The sequence below is a fragment of the Spermophilus citellus genome, assembly GCF_964194105.1.
Source record: "Spermophilus citellus genome assembly, chromosome: 17".
Classification (NCBI taxonomy): Eukaryota; Metazoa; Chordata; class Mammalia; order Rodentia; family Sciuridae; genus Spermophilus; species Spermophilus citellus.
In genome coordinates, this window is record NC_138199.1 from 57,530,902 (window position 1) to 57,552,497 (window position 21,596).

Below are 21,596 nucleotides of genomic sequence, written 5' to 3' on the forward strand. Positions count from 1 at the left end.
CCTCCTACTCAAGAGACTGTTCAGATTTAGAGGATCAAGGGAATGGAAGGAACCAAAAAAGGCCACCTAGCAGTTCATTCTGTCAGGACAATGCCACACTAAATTATCCTCAGCAGACTCAGGGTCGCCACTGAGGCAGATTCTATAAATTTCTTTTATTAATCCATTCCAGTCTTGACAAAAGATACTAAGTGTTTTTCAGTGCTGATAAATTTTAATGGCTATTTTGCCTTGTTGCTATGTTTTGCTCTTTTATCAGCTGGAATGGCCACACACATTCCGTGTGTGTGTGTGTGTGTGTGTGTGTGTGTGTGTGTGTGTGAGAGAGAGAGAGAGAGAGAGAGAGAGAGAGAGAGAGAGAGAGACACCTTTGTGCAAGATGCTTATTAAGCATATTTCATCACTGAGAAAGGTCTGTATGAAAATTCCTATGTAACATTTTTACCCTTTTAGTCCTGCACTTCCACTTCTGGTAGCACAAATTCATATAAACAAAATGTTACATTAAGTCTCCCTCCCAACACTGATTACATCCCCAGCCCTATTTATTTATTCATTTATATATCTATCTATCTATTTATTTATTTGTGGTGCTGAGGATTGAACCCAGGGCTTTGTTCAAGCAGGGCAAGAACTCTACCAACTGAGCTATATCCCAGCCCCCCTTTTTATTTATTTAAAAAAAAAATTTACCAGGGATTTTACTCAGGGGCACTCAATACTGAGCCACTTCCCCAGCCCTATTTTTGCATTTTATTTACAGACAGGGTCTCACTGAGTTGCTTATTAGCACCTTGACGTGACTGAGACCAGACTTGAACTTGCAATCCTCCTGTCAGCCTCCTGAGCTGCTGGGATTACAGGCATGCACCACCACGCCTGGCCTCCTTTTTATATTTTTTAATTTTAATTTTATTTTTTTAAGGTACCAGGGATTAAACACAGGAGCACTCAACCTCTGAGCCACATCCCCAGCCCATTTTTGTATTTTATTAGAGAGAGGGTCTCATTGAGTTGCTTAGCTGAGATCAGACTTGCAATCCTCCTGTCAGCCTCCTGAGCTGCTGGGATTACAGGCATGTGCCACTGCACCAGGCCCCTTTTTATTTTTTGAGGTAGGGTCTCACTAAGTTGCTAAGGCTGTTCTCCAACTTGTCATCCTCCTTCTTCAGCTTCCTGTGTAGGTGGAATTACAGGCATGCACCACCATAGCTTGTTAACATAAACATCTTTAATATATAAATAACCGGGAGGTCACAATTATACCTGTAAATTAAATTCCCACAACCAAAATTATTCTTCTAAAGAGTTAGGATATATAATCCCAGCAATGCAGGAGGCTGAGGCAGGAGCATCACAAGTTCAAAGCCAGCCTAAACAAGGGCTTTGTGCATGCAAAAACAAATGTGAGTTCAATCTCTGGTACTAAACAAAAAACAAAATGTTGACAGCCACTCCCTCATGCTCAGTAAAACAAAACTGAGCAGGTGAGCAGGTTTAGGGCAGAGGAGAATATGACTTCACCAGTTTTTCCATCTGTGCTTACAAGAGCAGATGTGAAGCAGGTGGCCTGACACTCACCTGAGCAAGGATCTTATAAAGGGGCTCCAAGATAAATTCCACGAAGCTCCTCTGGGAGCTGCTGGTTGGGGCCTTTTTTGTGAACTTTCGCCTAAAAAGAGAAATAAGAGTCCTGAGTGACCCAGGAGGGAGAAGGCAGTGTCACTGACCCCAAGGCTGCACTGCCTAAGTTCTGAGTCTGAGCAGGAGCAAAGGGAGGAATGCATTGTGATCATAGTTTCCAAAGAGATATTTTTGAGAGGACACATGATTACAACCCTCTTGCATGCCTGAGGACCTCAGTAGAAATAGCCTCTCATATAATATTAGACACCAATCCAGGGGAACAAGGACAGCAGTTCATGTCTAAGAAACAAGTAGGTTTTATCTTGGAAATTCTTTATTTGTCCTTGCTTACTGGAGAGAATGAATTACCCCACCACCCTTTCAGAGAGTCATGAACCACAATCTACTTACGTCTTAGGGTTGAAGTAGATGTCACCCCAGAGTCTTTTAGCAAATTCCTGGTAATTAATGTCACCTACAGAAAAGTCACACAATTATAAACTACCTAGCACAGGGTTGTTTGAAATCTGTTTCAGGTGCTACAAGTGGTCCTCAACCATGTTGAGGAATTCTAGTATTTCCTTTCCAGGGTCCAGACACTTCTGTCTAGCCAAGTAGTCAGACAAAGTTACTCAGGCACAGGAAGGACAGGAGTGGCCTAAAGTTGACAAGGCTACGCTGAAGCCAAAATGAGAACACAAGTATTTTTCTCCCTTTTCAGCAAGCACTAGGACTGAGCTATAGACAAGGCATGAAACAACAGCTCAACCGCCTATATATATTTTCTGTCTGTATCTAACCCTCGGTCTTTCTAAGGAAGCAGTTTAATGGTTCCTTTCTCTTCCCTTCTTTCTTTTTTGCAGTGCTGAGGGTTGAACTCAGGGTCTCATGTGCATGCTAGGCAAACATTCTGCCACTGAGCCATATCCCCAGTCCTTCAATCTTTCTTGATCCACCTAAAAGCTCTATTCTGCTTCCAGTATGGGTCAACTTATTACTGAAGCATCTGCATAAGGCTCTAATGAGCCCTAAAACTCTAACAGGCAATCATTCAGCCCTCCAGGGAGAAAACACCAAAAACAATCTTTGTCTCATCTTTTATCAATTAATTCTTGTAGTCTGACTGCAACTGCTAAACCTAATCAGACTGAACCAAGCAACTGACTTGAAATTCAAGTGTCATGAGCTCATGAAAAGCCAAGTTCAAAGGCAAATGCTTGAAATCCCAATTACTTGGGAGGATGAGGCAGGAATATTCCAAGTTTAAGGGCAGCCTAGGTAACTTAATGAGACCCTGTCTCAAAAAAAAAAAAAAAAAAAAAGGGCTGCGATATGACTCAGTGATTAAGCACTCTTGGGTTTAATCCCTGGTTCTAATAAACAAACAAACGAATAAATGAATGAATGTTGGAATTCAGTGATAAAGCACTTCCCTAGCATGTGAGACCCTCAGTTCAATGTCTAGTGCCACAAAAATAGCAACAACAATAAAAACCTCCTAAAAAATTCAATTAGGTCACTGACAAAACAACTACCTTCCGGATATTTCTTCCCAGATGTCAGGCTGTTTTTTCTCACCTGAGGAGGCACAAAGGAAAGTCACATTCCCCTTCAGACCTTTCAATCTCTTTGTGAGGCACCACAACATTTCAAATAAGTTCCAAATCTTTTTCTTCCCCATGTTAATTACCAAGTCTTCCATTCTGTCCCACTTCAGTAGTTACCAAAATGTTCATTCTTCTCTGATCTGCAATGTCTTTTAGACCCCCTTACTGTTGCTCTTATTGTGTTGGAGCACTGGACTGAACTACTTCTCCTCTTATGTAGTGCTGGAGATGGAACCCAGGGCCTCTTGCATGCTAGGCAAGCACTCTACCACTGAAGTATACTCTACCACTGAACTCCCAGACTTGGAGTATATTTTTTCTTTTTCCCAGTACTGGGGATTGAATCGAGGAGTGCTCCACTGCTGAGCTATATCCCCAGCCATTTTTTAAATTTTGAGACAGGATTTAGCTAAGCAGCCTATGTTGGCCTTGAGCTTGCAATCTTCTTGCTTCAACCTCTGAAGTAGCTGGGATACAGTCATGTGCCACTGTGCTAGGCTGTACTGAACTTCTTGAATACCTATAAGAAGGTACCCAAAATTTAACAGAGGTTTCATAAATGTTTACTGAAAGAATGAATGAACACTTCTCCAATCCATTTCTTCCTTTTAAAATTTCACAGGTAATGCTAATTGAATACCCACAATCCTATATCTGAACACTGGCAAAATATCTCACATTCCATCCTCCTTCTGGTCTATCTTTCATCAGATTTGCAGATTACACTCCAATCTCTGATAGTTTCTCATTTCCTACAGGATAAAGTACCTGGAATCCAAATCCTCCTCTATGTGGTCCGAAACCAGCCACTAGTTTTTTTAAGTTGTAGATGGACATAATACCTTTATTTATTTGTTTCGTGTGGTGCTGAGGATGGAACCCAGTGCCTCACACATGCCAGACGAGTGCTCTACCACTGAGCCATAACCCCAGACCCCTCACTGGCAATTTTGATTTGAACTTTCTCCTTGGCAATTTAGCCCACTGTTTTCTGCAGAGGCCATGACCGACAATGCCTGCCTCCACACTCCCTCTTCCAATTCTGAGAGTGAAATGCCTGGCTCCCTAGTCTCTACTTGCTCAAGCCTGCCTTTCTTTGTGCAGCCTACTGTGCTGCTAGGCCACTGAAGCTGACGTTCCCTGCCATTCCCTGAGCTCTACCTGCCTACCCCAGCTACTTGGCACTCAGCTCCTGCAATCATCTTACACTGCCATTCCTCACTCTGTGATTTTGACTAGTGGAAGAAACTCCTAGAAGTCAGAGACTATTTATCATGCACTGTTATACTGTATCCCTAGCAAGAGGGCTCAGAATTGATTTGGCAGTATGGTGCAAATGATTTGAGAGAACCAACTCCACCAAGTTCTGTGACCTTGTGTAAAGTGGATATGTAAAATAAAATGCAATATGTACTGCATATGAAAAATGAAGAGGAAGGACTACATATCTCTGATATTCCCTTCAATGCTGACCTTCTAGAAGTGCATGTATGGCTTTTTATGATGATAATACTGAAAAGTGGCCCAAAGGAGTAGTAACAGTTTTTCCCATAGCGCAGAACATTTTCAAAGAGTAACTAAAGTATATGTACATTATAATTACAGAAAGGGTCTTTGATTTTGCTTCCATGCTGATACAAAGGACACTGAGATGGACAAGTTGATACAAAGGACAAACTTGTACTGGAAGCCCACCAAATGAATTTCATTCATTGTCCACCTATCCATTTTTTAAAATAGCACTGTCTGGAAACAAATCAAATATTCATCTAATGGTGAATGATCCAATGATGAGTGAAAACCCAGGAAATAGGTATACATACGATCTCATTTATGTAAAATAATAAACAGGAAAAGAGAGAACCAAAAAGAAAATGTTAACAGTGGCAAGGGTAAAGAAGTCATGGGTATATTTTAATTTCTTGACCAGATTTTACTGTATTTTCCACTTTCCTATAATAAACACCTATTAAATATACATGTGTTTTTAAAACGATAGGCTGGAGGTCTAGTTCATTGATAGGGCAATGCCTGGCATCCATGAAGCCCTGGGTTCTATCCCCATTGCCACCACTACAAAAAAAAAACAAAAAACAAAAACAAGAACAAAAAAACAAAGCCATAAAACACCAACTTAGGGTTGTTGTTTTTTTTTTTTTTTTCAAAGAGAGAGTGAGAGAGGAGAGAGAGAGAATTTTTTCAATATTTATTTTTTAGTTCTCGGCGGACACAACATCCCTGCCGGCATGCGGTGCTGAGGATCGAACCCGGGCCGCACGCACGCCCGGCGAGCGCGCCACCGCTTGAGCCACATCCCCAGCCCCTGTTGTTTTTTTTTTTTTTTGGGGGGGGAGGGGGGTGGTTAACAGGGATTAACTTAGGGGCACTTAACCACTGAGCCACATCCCCAGCCGCTTTAACACTCCCCCCCCCCCACCTCGCCCCCAGTTTTTTAGAGACAAAGTCTCACTGAGTTGCTTAGGGCTTTGTTAAGTTGCTGAGACTGGCTTTGAACTTGCGATCCTCTTGTCTCAGCCTCCCGAAGTCACTGGGATTATAGGCATCTATTACTGGGCCTGGCTAAACTTAAAAAATAAGTTTTGCTTGTTTTTTCAAAGGAACAAAGTCATCCACCCTGAGAATGAGGTGGTGTGACTGGTGAGAACAGAAATGGTGGTCCCCCACTACCTCTCTGTTGTGAGACCTCTCACAGGGCCTGTATCTTCAGCCCTGAAAATAGGGTAACAACTCCCTATGAAAGAATTACTTCATTGACACACTTAAGACTATCAATACATGGTTCCTATTGGAATTGGAGGTAACTGGTGAGGCAACAGAAATGGAAAAGCTGGGGAGCCCCTTAGGTAGGGAAGCTGACCTCAGAGATCTGGTGTCAATGCTCTGGACACCCATAGACTCATGCAACTGGGTCTGCCAGTGGAGGCTTGTACAGTCTAATTTGGGTTCTCAATTAGACCTATCAAATTTATACGTGCTTAGTTACAGCTGGAAAAACAGAAGCTCTAACAGAGAGACTCCACCTTTAAGAAGGAAGTCTGAAATTGCTTTGCAGGCATGGATAATTCCTACTTTGTAAACTCTGCCTCACTTCCCAGTTGCTTTTGTTTTTCTTTTGTTAGAAACTATTAAACCTAAAGAAAACGATAGGTCAAAAAGAGCCCCAAATATGCAGTAGGTGATGAACTGTTTCCTCTCCAACAGGGTACTGTGACATGAAGCCAGTCTGAGCCATTCAGCAGGAAATGCACACATGACTCTGGGGAAGCTGGCGAGACACAGTGCCAGCCAGAGCTTACCAAAAGTGTCAGCATAGATCTTGGCAAAGGAGCCCAACGTGAAGCAGATGCTGTACTGGGAGCTGGAGAAGCAGACATTGCCCAGGAGCGGGGAAAGGATCAGGTTCTCATCGGTGGAATACATGCTGAAAAAGAGAACGTGGTGAGCCAGTGCCAGGCTGTGCAGCAGCCCGGATACACTGCCAAGGGGGAAGGGCAGGAACTCTGTGTCACAGCCACTCTCCAGCCCTGAGGAGGGGCTTGCATAAGACTCTTAGTTTGCCAACAGCCTGTTCCAAGAAAGTGACATGATGGAGTTGTTCCCTAACTCCCAGTAACAAGCTGACTTCCCGAGCTGGGAACATTCTGCAGAATCTTAGAAAAGCTAACCACATAGGACAGACAAGGGGAAAACCTGGAGGACAGAGACAAAGACCTTGGAACACAAGAAATGAATATAATGTGATCAGAGAGGAACACATTTGAGAGCATTCCCAATTTCATGAATACAAACAGACTTACGTACAAGTATCACTCATGAAAAGAAAGAAAAAGACCAACTTTGCTCCCCAAATTTACTGTCTTGTTTTTCTTTGTTCAGCTTTGTTTTAAAAGTTTATGATAAAATTTTATTTTTTACTTATTTATTTATATTTTGCTGTGTTAAAGACTGAACGCAGGGAATTGTGTATGTCAGGTAAGCATTCTATAGCTGAGCTATATTCCTCCATTCATTTATTTTTTTAAACTGTGGATCTAACCCAGGATACAGTTTACCACTGAGCTACATCCCCAGCCCTTTTTAATTTTGAGATAGTGCTCACTAAATTGCTAAGGCTGGCCTTGAACTTGCAATCTTATTGTCTCATTCTCCCAAGTCTCCAGAATTTCAAATGTGCACCACCATGCCCTGTACAACTTTCAATCTTAAAAGTCATGCAGAAGGCCAGGCATGGTGGTGCACACCTGTAATCCCAAGCAGCTTGGGAGGCTGAGGCAGGAGGATAATGAGTTCAAAGCCAGATTCAGCAAAAGTGAGGCACTAAGCAACTCAGTGAGACCCTATCTCTAAATGAAACACAAAATAGGGCTGAGGGTGTGGCTCAGTGGTCAAGTGTCCCTGAGTTCAATCTCTGGTACCCCCACTCCCCCAAAAAAAGTCATGCAGAAGCCATAATAACCACCTCAAGCCCATTTGCATTTATAAGAAAACCAGTGTATACATGAATCAAATCCACAATTTTAGCCTTATTGGAACAGAATTTTCTAATTTTGAAATAAAAGTATCAGCTTAGAATAGTTCCCTACTTGCTTCCACCTACCCTGAAGTTATACTCTCAAGAAGCAACTGCTTTTGACTTTTTAAAAATTGCTCATAGGGTTGGCATATAGCTCACTGTTAGAACGTTTGCCTAGCATTCAAGATCCTGAGTTTGGGGCTGGGGATGTGGCTCAAGCGGTAGCGTGCTAGCCTGGCATGCGTGCAGCCCGGTTCGATCCTCAACACCACATACAAACAAAGATGTTGTGTCCACTGAAAACTAAAAAATAAATATTAAAAAATTCTCTCTCTCTCTTTAAAAAAAAGAACAAACATTAAAAAAAAAAAAAAAAGATCCTGAGTTTGATCCTCTGTACAGCAAGGGAGGAAAAAAAAAAAAAAAACCAAAAAACAACAAACCCTGCTGCTCTTGGAGTATTTACCTTGATATCTATAAGTATTTAAGCAACATATTTTATTACTTTCCTTATTTATAGGTTTAAAGCATAACTCTTGACTTTCTATTTTGGTAGATCAAGATTTAAGCTAATTTCATCTTCTACTTAAAAAAAAAAAAAAGGTTTTTTTATTTTTTCTCAGCTTCTCCAGAAACAGGGAGAAAATTTTCCTGTTGAGAATTAGTGCTACCAACTGGGGAGTCTCCTAAAGGTAACTCAGACTCTGGATATATAGGGGCAACCCTCAATCCTCAACTGGAAAGGCATTCTTTCAATAGGATGGCCTCTTCCCAGGCCTATTTTAGGGGCCGTAAGAAGTCATACAGTACATTCTTCAGCCTGCAGATAAGAATGCCTTTAAGATATATTGAGAGCTGGGCTTGGTGGCACATGCTGGTAATCCTAGCAACTCAGGAGGTTGAGGTAGCAGGAGGATTGCAAGTTCAAGGCCAGCCTCATCACCTTTGTGAGATCTTGTCTCAAAACAAAGAATAAAAAGGGCTAGGGGCTGGGGCTGCAGCTCTATGGCAGAGCACTTGCCCAACATGAGTGAGGCACTGGATCTGATCCCTAGCACCACATAAAAAAATAAATAAATAAAATAAAGGCATGCTGTCCATCTATAACTACCAATAAGGGTCCCCGGGTTCAATCCCTAGGACCAAAATAAAACAAAATAAAGGAAAGAAAAAAGTACCAAAATGCCACTTAGATACTGTGTACTATCCCATCACTCATACTCATTAAAGTGAGCCCTAAATCCACCTTGTTGAGAAGCAAGTATATCCACAGAAATACAGTAAACAGTTCCTTAATTTACTTAATCTATGTTAATAAAACAGCAGCCAACATTATTTAGCACTCAGTTGGCGTAAGTAAGCTCTGTGTTTAGAATACTATACCAAATATCTATTTCATTTGTTGTTATATTTCGATAGGCAAATATTATTACTTTTTCTTTATAGAAGCAAAAACTAAGCTTAAATAATCTGTCCAATTCACAGTTATCTCGTGAAGATGAGACTGTTTCTAGAGCCCAAGGTACTGACCCCAATACTACCTGTTTAAATTGGACAACTAGTTAAGACACAGGGCTAATGAGACAAGGCTATGGAGTCAATCGCTGTAGGGTCCTGAAAAATACCTTGAATTCTGCCCAACTAGCTCATCAACACATGCCAAGAAATAAATTATGAGTTACTCCCAGAGGTATTCCTGGGTAAAATTAAGATTTATAAAAACCAGAGTCTCCAAGGACAGGAAATCCACTCCCTTATTAATCCACTGATTTCATCCACTACCTTATTAATCCATTGACTTCATCCACAATGTGGCGCAGCTTATAGTAAGCATCAGTTGGAGGCAGCTTCAGCTCCAGGATCAGTCTGTCAATCTTGTTGATACACACGGTGACTGCCAGCCTCTCCTGCACTGCATGCTTGATCAGCCGCTCAGTGTTCAGCATCACCTAACAAACACAGGGTTCAGAAGGTGTTGATAAGAACAAAGAGGGCAGAAAAGCCTAGAGCAGAGTCAGAGAGGGTACCAAACTTTCAAAACAAGAAGTACAAGAGGATAAAGGGCAGGGGAAAGATTGCCAGGAAGGATGCACTTTCCTAGAGGCAGATGTAGGAACTTTAAGAGTGCACTCTGTAGATCTGAGAAATATATGAATAAACACGCTGAGGATGCTGGAAGCCAGGATTCTCAGCACAAAGAAGAAACCAGGAAGGACAGGAAGACCTATGGTGCTAGAATAGAATGTGGGTATTAGGATGAATGAGTTTCAATACACAAGTACAAAAATAATTAAAGACACATGTAGGTGTATGTTATCTACCAGTGCTCAATGAAAGGGACAGGAAGTGATGTATCCCAAGAGCAACGAGCACACCTGGAACTTTGCTTCTAAATACTATTTCCTAGAAATCAGAGCTTATCTGGCATGGTGGGACATGCCTACAATCCCAGCTGCTTAGGAGGCTTAGCAAGAAAGATTATAAGTTAGAGGGCAATTTGGGTAAATTAGTGGAACAATTTTTCAAAAAAATAAAAAGGGCTTGGGATGTAGCACACTGGTAGAGTGCTTGGTTAGCAAGCAAAAGACCCTGGGTTCAAACCCCAACATCACACACACAAAAAAGAAGCCCAAGTTCCTTAATGAACTGGATGATTCCAGGATCTCAGGAAAAGTATAAGATGAGTCTAGAACATACATCTTTTTGTGCCAGAGAGTAAGGAAGTGCTCAAAAATAGATGCATGGGTCATAAGCATGAAACAGCCAGCTTGAAGGAACTCTTACTAGCCAAATCTGGGACAACTAGAGCAACAGTATATATACTAATAACAACAAGGAATTATAACCCACTGAATAAAATAAAAACCCATATATCCATACTGATAATAAATAAGCAAATTTGGGGGAGGGTTCTTCCTTACAACACAATTCTAACCAATAAATACAGAAGAAATAAAAGAGAAAAAAATCACCATTTGAAATAATTATAGAAATAAAAGCCAAGAACTATCAATGCACGATAAAATAATCAGGGAAAGGTTGATAACAAATAGAATACACAAAGTATCTCCCCATAAATTATTTATTACAAAGGAGGAAATAGTAACTTTACACTAAGAAACCTGGCCAACCTACTTTAACCAAGTGATCAAAGTTAACATCATCAGTTATGGGATAAGGTAACATCATCTACTTCCTGATGTGATGGACTCATAAGAACATAACTATGCAGTACTCTTGCCCAAAGTAACTTGAAACTAATCATGAGGAAACATTAAGTAAACCCAAACTGAGAGATAATTCTACAAAACAAATGCCCTATTCCCTTGAAAAAAATGCCAATGTCATAGGAGACAAAGAAAAGCTAAAGAACAGTTTCAATTAAAAGGAACTAAACACATAAATGAGATGCACCATTCTGTATTAGGGGATAAAATTCAAGGACATTACTGGGCCAATTTGTGAAATTGAATAAGATCTACAAAAAATATCAGTTATAATAGTGTTGTATCAATGTCAATTTCCTGGTTATGGTTACTGTAAGTGAATGTACTTATCCTTATAAAATAAATTCTGCCAACTACTTGGGAGGCTGAGGCAGTAAAATCTCAAGTTCAACGCCAGCCTGAGCAACTTAGTAAGACTGTGCTTCAAAATAAAATAAAAAGCTCTGAAGTTGTAGCTCAGTGGTAGGACGTTTGCCTAGCATCCATGAGGCCCTAGATTCAATCCCCAGCCCCACAAAAAAATAAGAACCAAGAAACAAAAAAATCATACAACAAACAAAAAAGAAATCATGAAATATTTTACCGTTATTTATTTTTTTGGTACAGAGATTTAACCCAGGGGTTATTTACCACTAAGCTACAGGGTCTCACTACATTGCTTAGGACCTAAGTTGCTGAGACCAGACTTAAACTTGCAATTCTCCTGTCTCAGCCTCTGCAGTAGCTGGGATTACAGGCTTTTGCCACAGTGTCCAGCGAATATTGTACTTTTAAATGGTTCAAAGGGGCTGGGAGTATAGCTCTAGTGGTAGAGGACTTGCCTAGGAGGCATGAGATCCTGGGTTTGGCCCTCAGCACCACACACTAGAAAATTAAAAATAAATAAATAAAGGTGAGTTCCTTGTACTACTCAGGCAACTTCTCGCTAACTTTGAAATTATTTCACAGTCAAAATTAAGTCAACTTTAAAAAGTCACTCACAAAAAGAATAGTCAAGACTTCTTCCTCTGCTGGCTATCTCACCACTGACAATACAAACGCAGGTTAGTCAAGGTACCGAATCTTTCAATTTACAAATATAAAAGACACCCTGGCCTTTTAACTCTAATCTCAGAAAAATCTATTAACTTTTAAAAATCCCTGTATATGAATATGCTTTCCTTCCTTCCTTTAATTTACATCTGTCATTATCTTTGTATTTCTTGAATGACAATGGGTCTTATCATTTTGAGCTTCACTGAGCAAAGAGACCCATCTTGATAATTAATTTTGAACTTCATTTGCTGCGCTAATTTTAGAGCAAATCTAAACCTTAATCCCAGACTTTCATGTTTGCTGGCTCCCAGCACACCTAATGCTCTGGGCACTGTGTGGGGGCAAACAGGAGAGCAGAGCCTGACTCACCCCCTCAGCGGCATCGATGAAAAGGACCACTCCATCTGAGATGCGCAAGCCAGCTGTGACCTCATCAGAAAAATTCACATGTCCTGAAAAGCAAATATTAAGTAAGTCACCAAATGGTGAGTGAGGAGGCACAATTAACTTGTTGTGTGATCTAAGGAGCACTTTGAAGCTTATAAACTCATAAGCATCTGCTTTCACTTCTTCTCACAACTCCTTGGGCAGTGTACAAATTTCTTCCATTAGTCACATCCTTTGATTCATCATTTATTTATTTGTTTGTTTATTTTGCAGTACTGGGGATTGAACCCAGGATCACTGTACCACTGAATTACACTGCAGCCCTTTTTACTTTGAGCAGGGTCTCAGTAAGTTGCTGAGGCTGGTTTCAAACTCATGATCCTCCTGCCTCAATACCCCCTACCACCAGATGCTGGAATTATGTAGGTGTGTGCCACTACGCCCAGGCGGATTAATATTTTATACAGGAGGCCCCCATATATAAGAGATAGACAGTTTTACCTAGGAGGGCATAGTGAGCTTACCCTGACATACCAGCTTACTCTGTAAGCAGAGTTCTGTGGGACCTAAGACAATCTGGAGGAGGGAGAAAGGGCAAAGGGATGTGGGGTGCTGCTCAAGAAGTCAGTTTCCTGATAAGATGCTGCTGAGGGGAGAGGTAGTGTTCTGTAGAAACTGAGGGTATCAGGGCACTAGGTACCTGATAGTGTAATGAAAGCACATCTACCAAAATGTAAAGTTCTAATTTTTGTCCTCTTTTTTGCAGTGCTGAAAATTGAACTTAGGGTCTTGCATATGTTAGGTGCCTTAAAGCTATATCCCCAGCCCCAAAAATACTCTGCCCCAAGTCAGTCCTTTCTTCTCTATCTTCTTTTTTGGCAATACCAGGGATGGCAACAAGTCAGTCCTTTCCACAAGAGTCAGCTGCAAGGCAAGGTGCACTGCTCCCACAGTTATCTCCATGTCCACTGGTCTCCTTCAAAACACTGAGAATGCCAAAGGCCAGGGACAAGGTCTAACTAACCTTTACTTCTCCAGGGGCAAGCCTGGGGCCTGATACAGGCTGAAGTGAATAAATACATAAGGTTCTCTAAAATTAAAATATTCTAGAGGAAAGTAAAGACAAGCATAAAGCACAGTGTTTGCTAATTAGTAAGAAGCAAAGAAGATTCTGAAAAATGAAAACTACCTCAATAAAGAATGAAAGTGTGAAAGGAAGACAAAAACAAAAATGTGCTACTTCACATTGCTCTGGAAGCAGGAGCATAGAGCCCAAACCAGGACAGGTTTCAACCACACAGAGTAAGGGAATATTTCACCTGGCGTGTCCATGATATTGAAAAGGTAAGATTTTCCTTTGGTATCTGGCAGGACCACAGTCACAGGAGTGCTCTTGATGCCAACACCTCTCTGAAAGTCACAAGAGACAGTGGTCAAGACTTCTTGCTTTGCTGGAGGGTGCAGTATAGCAAATTACAATAATGTCTCTCTTTATAGTGGGTATAATTTTTATTTCTGATTCTAACCAAATTGACCTTGAAGATGAAACATATTTTTTGGTACTAGGGATGTAAACCAGGGTGCTTTACCACTGAACCACATCCCCAATCCTTTTTATTTATTTTTATTTTTTTTAAATATTTAATTGTAGGTGTAGATGGACACAACACAATGCCTTTATTTTTTTTTTTTATGTGGTGCTGAGGATTGAACCGGGGTCCCGCCCATGCTAGGCAAGTGCTCTACCACTGAGCCACAATCCCAGCCCTCCTTTTTATTTTGAAACAGGGTCTCACTAAGTTGCTGAGGGTCAGGCCAAGTGGCTGAGGCTGGCATTGAACTTGCAATCCTCCTGCCTCAGCCTCGTGAATTGCCTGGGATTATAGGTGTGTGTTGCCATTCCCAGTGAATCTTATCTCTTCATACACTAGAAACAAAGATAACAGCGGACTATTTTAAAACTAAAAAAAAAAAAAAAACAGACATAGCAGCACACATCTATAATCCCAGTTTTTCAGGAGGCTGAGGTGGAAAGCTCATAAGCTTAAGGCTAGCCTCAGCAACTTTGCAAGACCCTGTCTCAAAATAAAATACAGAAGGCTGGTAACGTACCTCAGAGTAGAATGCTCTGGGGTTCAATCCGCAGTCCCACAAAAAGCAGGAAAAAAAGAAATAATCTGGGGCATATTCGTTTTTTTTTTTGTTGTTGTTGTTAAAACAAACAAACAAACACAGATACAGTTTTTATAACACTTATAATAGGAAATAAATATTTTAAAAAATAGCCCAGTCGAACAAATTTATAAATATATTTAGAAACAAAAATAGCTAACATTAAGGCTGGGGTTGTGACTCAGTGATTGAGTGCTTGCCTAACATATGCGAGGCGCTGGGTTCGATCATCAGCACCACATAAACATAAATAAATAAAATAAAGGTATTGTGTCTAACTACAAAAAAATAATTAAAAAAAAAAAAAGCTAACATTCACTGATTACTTATCACATGCTACCTCTGTTCCAGGATCCTTTAGTTAACCATATCTATGAACATATAAGTCTTCCAAGTGTTCATTTAGGAAAAAAGGAATAGAAATAGAGGGAAAAGGACACAGAAGAGGTCAGAGGGGAAGGATAAAGATCCAGATGGAAAGATAAAAAGAAGCATAAAGATACATGAACCTGTTCAGAGAGAAGCTACTCCTTGGAAGAGATCATCCTATGGATGGACTCATTATATGGGTGTCATTTTATTTTATTTATTTATTTATTTTTTAAAAATATTTATTTTTTAGTTATCAGCGGACACAACATCTTTGTTTTTTTGTATGTGGTGTTGAGGATTGAACCCGGGCCGCATGCATGCCAGGCGAGCGCGCTACCGCTTGAGCCACATCCCCAGCCCAATGGGTGTCATTTTAAAAACTATGTTGAGCTTCACAAATCAGACTCACCTCTTAGTATTTGCTTTATCAGGCCAAATTAAATCCAGTCAAGGACAGGAAGGCCCCATCTTGCCCTCCATTTTGCCTCCCCAGTTCTCATCATGGAAGAGCAGGGGGAGAAGAGGTGTGGGTCAGAGCTAAGGGGCAGGTGGGCTATGGACCAAAATGCTGCCATAAAGGCCTCTCTACATTTTCTACAAAACTATTACTGGTGGGTCTGATATGGGTAACCATCTGATTTCCCAAGGTACACTTACCTCTTGCTCTGTGAAGAGGATGTCAGTATAGCATAACTGAAAAAAAAAAAAAAAAAAAAAAAAAAGAAGGTCATTACCATCTGAATTCAGACTCCTCTTCCACATACCAACCATCAATCACTTTTCCTCGCCACCTCCCAGCTAGGGCTTCTGCCCCAGGAGAACAGATGAAAACAGCAGGGTGTCCCCACAGCAATTCCAGACAATGAGACCAGTGCCCACTCAGCTGGAAAACGTTCCTTGATGTGTGGAGTCCTCCCCCAACCTCACCCCACCTCCGCCTTTTGGGAAGGAGTCATTGAGGACCAGGAATGGCTGGAGATCTAAATTTAATCAAATACACTTCTATCTTAAGAGTGGTAAAGGGAGACACATGCCAGCCTTCAAGGAACCCCACATGTCAAAACAGTCAATCTGGCAGACTGAACATTTATTGCACTGAGACTTGCTGCCACAGTTGGCCTTATTCACAGGCATTTAAATTTACCATGAAAACAACAAGGTCCAATTGTATGATATTTATAGAGCAGGCTATTAATACTATGACAGGAAAGAACAGACTATAAAAGTCAGGATATATCATAACTGAGGAGGGATCCCAAGTGCAGAACAGATCATCTAAAAATACTGCAGGTTAATATTCTCTTTGCCTGAGAAAATTGAAATCATTTTCTTGTAGCCTATTAATAGAGATTACAATTATAAAGCAGTACTCCGTAGGTGTCACTCTTTATAAAGAGTGGGAAGGGTGAGGAAGGGGAAGGAGAGACATCTTTCTGTATTTTGAATGTTTCATTCTAAACCCTCAATAGAAGTTCTACTTACATCCTGGTCATAACGCTTTCTGATTTCCGGGTGTGTCTGCTCTATTAAACAATCTACAAAACATGTCTAAAAGGGAAGAGAAAGTTATAATCTGCCAAGTGCAAAGGAAAATGAAAATGTACTGTGACCTCCTCCCAGAGCTCCTAACACACCATGTAATTTAGGGATGAGGAGAGGAAGAGGGGAACAAGGAGTATTATGGGACAACAAATGATTAACACGGAAGCCACAGGATTATTTTTAAATGAAAGATGAAATCTTTCCTGGACAGGCATCCCCCAGGAAATGAAAACTTATAAAAATCAAAGTAAGGCTCAATTTCCCTTTTTCTGTCTAGACGTAGACACAAGGCTTAGGCATGCAAGTAGCTTAGGAACAGGTTCCACCTGCTACTCAGAAAAGCTAAAATTTCATAGCAGTTTCATAAGAGGCACATGTTGACCCTGTCCCCCTTCCCCCATCCTGGTCCCCAAGTCAGGTTGTCCAGGTTTATGAACTCAAATCTCCACCTCTGTGACTCTGAGGGCTCAAAAGATGAGCAGATACAAAAAGAAATCCTGTTCTAAGCTGAAAGTTCTCCCACCTTGCCATGGTGGAGATGGCCACAAAGGGTCACATTTCTGATGAGCTCCGAGTTATCCATAAGATCTGCCAAGAAACTGAAAGAAGAAAGGAAACAAGAAAAGGGGCGTTGGCATAAGTTTTCAAGTGGAGAATAGTACAAAGGTGTTTCGGGTATTTTTGGCCAGAAACAGCTTTCCAACCAACTGGAGAATTCTCAGACAGAATGTCTACATCTACATAGTTCTGCCTGTGTGAACGAAACAGATTTATCCATGAGATGACACAATCTGGGAATGAAATATCTTGGGGATTTCAACAGTCAAATAATGAGATTAAAAAAAGATAGAGGAAAAAGAAAACCAAATACCTGAACTAACACAGCTCCATGAGAACTGTCCCTTTAAAATGCTTTAGGCTAGGGTTGTGACTGTAGCTCAGTGGTAGAGCACCTGCCTCACATGCGTGAGGCACTGAGTTCGATCCTCAGCATCACATAAAAATAAACAAATAAAGATATTGTGTCCATCTACAACTAAAAAAAGAATACTAAAGCTTTAGGCTACACTGATAGCCCACTGATGCCAGGAGGACTTAAAATCATTTGGAAAGCTTCTTTTGGAATTGCTGTCGGAGCAGTTAACAGAGCATTAAAGAAAACCCCTGTCATTACTGATATTGAGCCCAGGGGACTTCCATTCTGGTCATAACCAGCACTGTCTTTCATATTTATCACCCATATTACTTATGGCAAGTAGCCTTTGGATGACTATGGCTTTTTTTTTTTTAAATATTTTTTAGTTTTAGGTGGACACAATATTTTATTTTCATGTGGTGCTGAGGATCGAACCCAGTGCCTCATACATGCTAGGCGAGCGTGCTACCACTTGAGCCACATCCCCAGCCCCTGACTATAGCTTTTTATGTGGCTCAAAGATCAGAGATTTTAAAAATCACCACTGAGAATGCAAAGGAATATAAAGCAAGCTTTTTTTTAACATTTTCAGTTGTTGATGAACATATAATTTCATGTATATATGTATGTATGTATGTATGTGGTGCTAAAGATAGAACCCAGTGCCTCACAAGTACTAGGCAAGTGCTCTACCTCTGAGCAGTCCTGAAGCAAGTTCTTAAAGCTTCTGAAGGGTTGTTTTTAAAATGTCTGAATGATGGCAGGTAAGCTGATTGTTTCAGAAGGTTCCCTACTTTTTTTTTAGAAGCGTAAGAGCCCCCCACCATTCTTTGTGCTTGGGATGAGATTCTATTTAAAAACAAATAAAAAATAGTTTCATTACCTAATAGTGAGTCACAAGCACTTCAATACATGAGGACCTTAGAATTGCATTTTGTCAGTCAAACGTTTCCAAATACAGTGTGCACACAAAAAGCTAAACTCTTCTACACACGCTCCACTGTCTTGTGCCCTCCCTTTCAAAATAAAAAGCATTCAATTGGTCCCAAAATACTAAGCAGTCTTACTGAATCAAAATTAGCTCTGGTGGCCACAATACTGATAATTATAATACCCCTCTCTGTTTCAAAGGCTGGCTTCCAAGAACAAATTAAAGGTGTGGAGGAAGAGGGAAACAGAGATTTGGATGAGGGCCAAGAAAAAAGTTAAGATTGAGCTTACATATCCCAGTAGCCAAATAAGCTGAGGGAAACTGTGACAAATTATGAAGAAATGCTGCCACAATCCACTAGCTACTTAAACCAAATACAACCTTCTTTCTGTCTCCATGAAAAAACAAACCCACACTGCTTCTATAGACAAGTTCAAAGATCTTATAACTTACTCCATTTCATACACCGTGACAGGTAATGTCTGCTCCATCAGGGTGAATTTCTTGGTTTTCACTGGCTTAATAATGGGTTCTAAGGGTGGGGGGGGGGATGAAAAAGGTTATGATGTGCAAGTAGGCATAAACCATAAAAATACAGACCCCTATATTTCATCAGACTGAGCTTTCAGAATGTATGATATAGAACATCAATTTATTTTATTCTTAAGAATCACTCATGTTGAGAACGTTCTGGAAATGCTGTTTGGCACGTGACAGTGAAGGATCTCAAATTGTGAACTGAAGAGTTTGCACTCTATTTGGTGGGAGGAGGGGGAGAAAGGTACAGATTAAGGTTAATGTCTGTTCAAAATCTCTCCTTACATATATAAATACAATTACTTTCCAAAACTTATAAGAGGTGGACAAATAAGCACTGTGAAGATTAGTAAAAAGGGTTGGGACTACTTAGATAGAAGAACTTATCAGACCACAGGGAGAACTTAATAATGGCCTTTAAGCATCTGAATAGGAATTAGACAAAAAAATAATAAGCCAAAAGTCTTGATGACTATTCAAACAGTGTTAATTGAATCTTAATCCAGAAACAGTACCTGAAAGTAGTAAAGAAAAACTGATCAGTTCATTCACTGAACTTTAAGATCTGTTGAAGGTTACAAAATGAAATGTTCATGTTTGGATGTCCCCCTCACATCCAGCGCCCTCTGCTGTACCTGTGAGAGGCTGGGTGTCCTCTTCCTGAACGATGGTCTCCACCTCAGGACCATACACCTCCTCCGCAGTGGGGTAATACTTCTTATCCTCATGCAACACCACCTCCATCCCAGGGTGATCGTCATCATGCTCTCCTATATCATCGTCATCCTCGTCATCATCCATCTGAAAGAGAGGAAAGGAGGATATATTGAACAGGCACGTCTTTTCCTGCTTAATGACTGACTACAGTTGGGGATGGAGCTCAGAGGTAGACCTCTTGCCTAGCATGTGTGAGGCCCTGGATTTGATGTACAACACTATGAAACAAAAACAAAAACTGACTGCATCACATAAATAAAGGTACTGACTTCACATGCTGGTCATCTTTTTATTTCAAGTTCTTTGCCAGTGGGGAGGGTTCCACTCCTGCAAGATCTTTCACAAAGAGAACACCATAAGCCAAGGTTATGCCCAGCTCTCGTGCTTCAAATTTGCTCTTTCCTGAATGTGGGCCAATGGCCACAAGTGGATTGAGATTAGGGGGGAAAAAAAAGGCTCATCACAGCATACCTTTTTAAACAAACAAACAAAACCAAAAACTCCACTTTCTCCAGCAAAAACCAGGAGGAGGGGTAGGGCTGTAGCTCAGTGGTTGAGCGCTGGCCTCACATGCATGAGGCACTGGGTTCAATCCTCAGCACTACATAAAAAATAACTAAATAGGACTGGGGTTGTGGCTCAGTAGTAGAACACTTGCCTAGCATGTGTGAGGCACTAGGTTTGATTCTCAGCACCACATATAAATAAATAAAATAAAGGTCCATCAACAACAACAAAATAATTTAAAAATTAATTAATTAGATAAAGATATTGTGTCCATATACAACTAAAAAAATATTAAAACCCAAACCAAAGCAAACCAAAACAAAACAAAAAACCAGGAGGAGCTAGAGAAAGAAATTGAGAACAAGTCCACACCTTTAAAATTTTCACTCAGGGGGCTGGGGTTGTGGCTCAGTGGTAGAGCGCTTGTCTTGCATGTGTGAGGCACTGGGTTCAATTCTCAGCACCACATAAATAAATAAAATAAAGGTACTCTGTTATAAAAAAAATAAAAAATAAATAAAATTTTCACTCAGATTTTTTTTGGGGGTAATATTTATTGAGTTGTAGATGAACACACAGTATCTTTATCTATATTTATGTGGTGCTGAGGATCGAATCCAGTGCCTCACACATGCGAGGCAAGCACTTTACAAATGAGCTACAGCCCCCATTCCCTACAGATTTATTTATTTTTTATTTGTTTGTTTACGGGATTAGGGATTTGAGATTGACCCAGGACTTAGCACATGCTACACAAGTGCTCTACCACCAAGTGACATCCCCCAAACTTTTATTTTAAGATAGTCTAAGTTATCCAGGCTATCCTCAAACTTACAATCCTCTTGCCTCAGCCTCCTGAGACAGAATTATTTCTGAAAAGTGGGCTGGAGATATCGCTCAGTTGTTAGAGTGCTTGCCTTGCATGCACAAGACCCTGGGTTCAATCCCCAGCCCCCCCCCCAAAAAAAAAGAATTAGTTCTGAAAAATAAGTTGGTAATAGGTACAGTGGTTCACGCCTATAATTCCAGCAACTCAGGAGGCTGAAGCAGGAGGATTCCAAGTTCAAGGCCAGCCTCAGCAACTTACAAAGGCCCTCAAGCAATCTAGTGAGACCCAGTTTCAAAATAAGGACTGGGGATGAGCTCAGTGGTAAAACATCCCCAGGTTCAATCCGAAATACCTAAAAGAAATAAACTGATGGGCTGGAGTTGTAGCTCAGTGGTAGAGTGCCTGCCTAGCACATGTGAGGCACAGGGTTCAAACCTCAGCACCAAATAAAAAAATAAAATAAAGGTATCATGTCCATCTACAATAAAAGTATTTTTTTTAAATAAATAAGTTGGTTACAGGTAATAACAAGTATATGAAAACCTTCATATACTGCTAGTGGAAAATGGTGCAGCTGCTTTGGTAAACAGCTTGGTAGTTCCTCAAAATCTTAAACACAGAGTTAACTATGGCCCAATATATTTTACTCTTAAGTAC

The 21,596-nt window shown here is 40.6% G+C and overlaps 1 protein-coding gene across 2 annotated transcripts in view; it reads right to left on the reverse strand.

Moving 5' to 3' along the window:
• The window catches only part of EFTUD2 (elongation factor Tu GTP binding domain containing 2), a 42,627-nt gene that overhangs the window by 11,456 nt on the left and 9,575 nt on the right, over window positions 1-21,596 (reverse strand). For both annotated transcript variants that reach the window (XM_081271331.1, XM_081271330.1), the window contains exons 3-13: window positions 19,522-19,687; window positions 18,803-18,881; window positions 17,026-17,101; window positions 16,443-16,508; window positions 15,618-15,653; window positions 13,736-13,826; window positions 12,399-12,481; window positions 9,550-9,716; window positions 6,551-6,675; window positions 2,038-2,101; window positions 1,582-1,672 (exon numbers count right to left, since the gene is read on the reverse strand). In XM_081271331.1, the coding sequence (XP_081127457.1) occupies window positions 1,582-1,672; window positions 2,038-2,101; window positions 6,551-6,675; window positions 9,550-9,716; window positions 12,399-12,481; window positions 13,736-13,826; window positions 15,618-15,653; window positions 16,443-16,508; window positions 17,026-17,101; window positions 18,803-18,881; window positions 19,522-19,687 (1,044 nt within the window). The remainder of the gene's footprint in view (window positions 1-1,581; window positions 1,673-2,037; window positions 2,102-6,550; window positions 6,676-9,549; window positions 9,717-12,398; window positions 12,482-13,735; window positions 13,827-15,617; window positions 15,654-16,442; window positions 16,509-17,025; window positions 17,102-18,802; window positions 18,882-19,521; window positions 19,688-21,596) is intronic.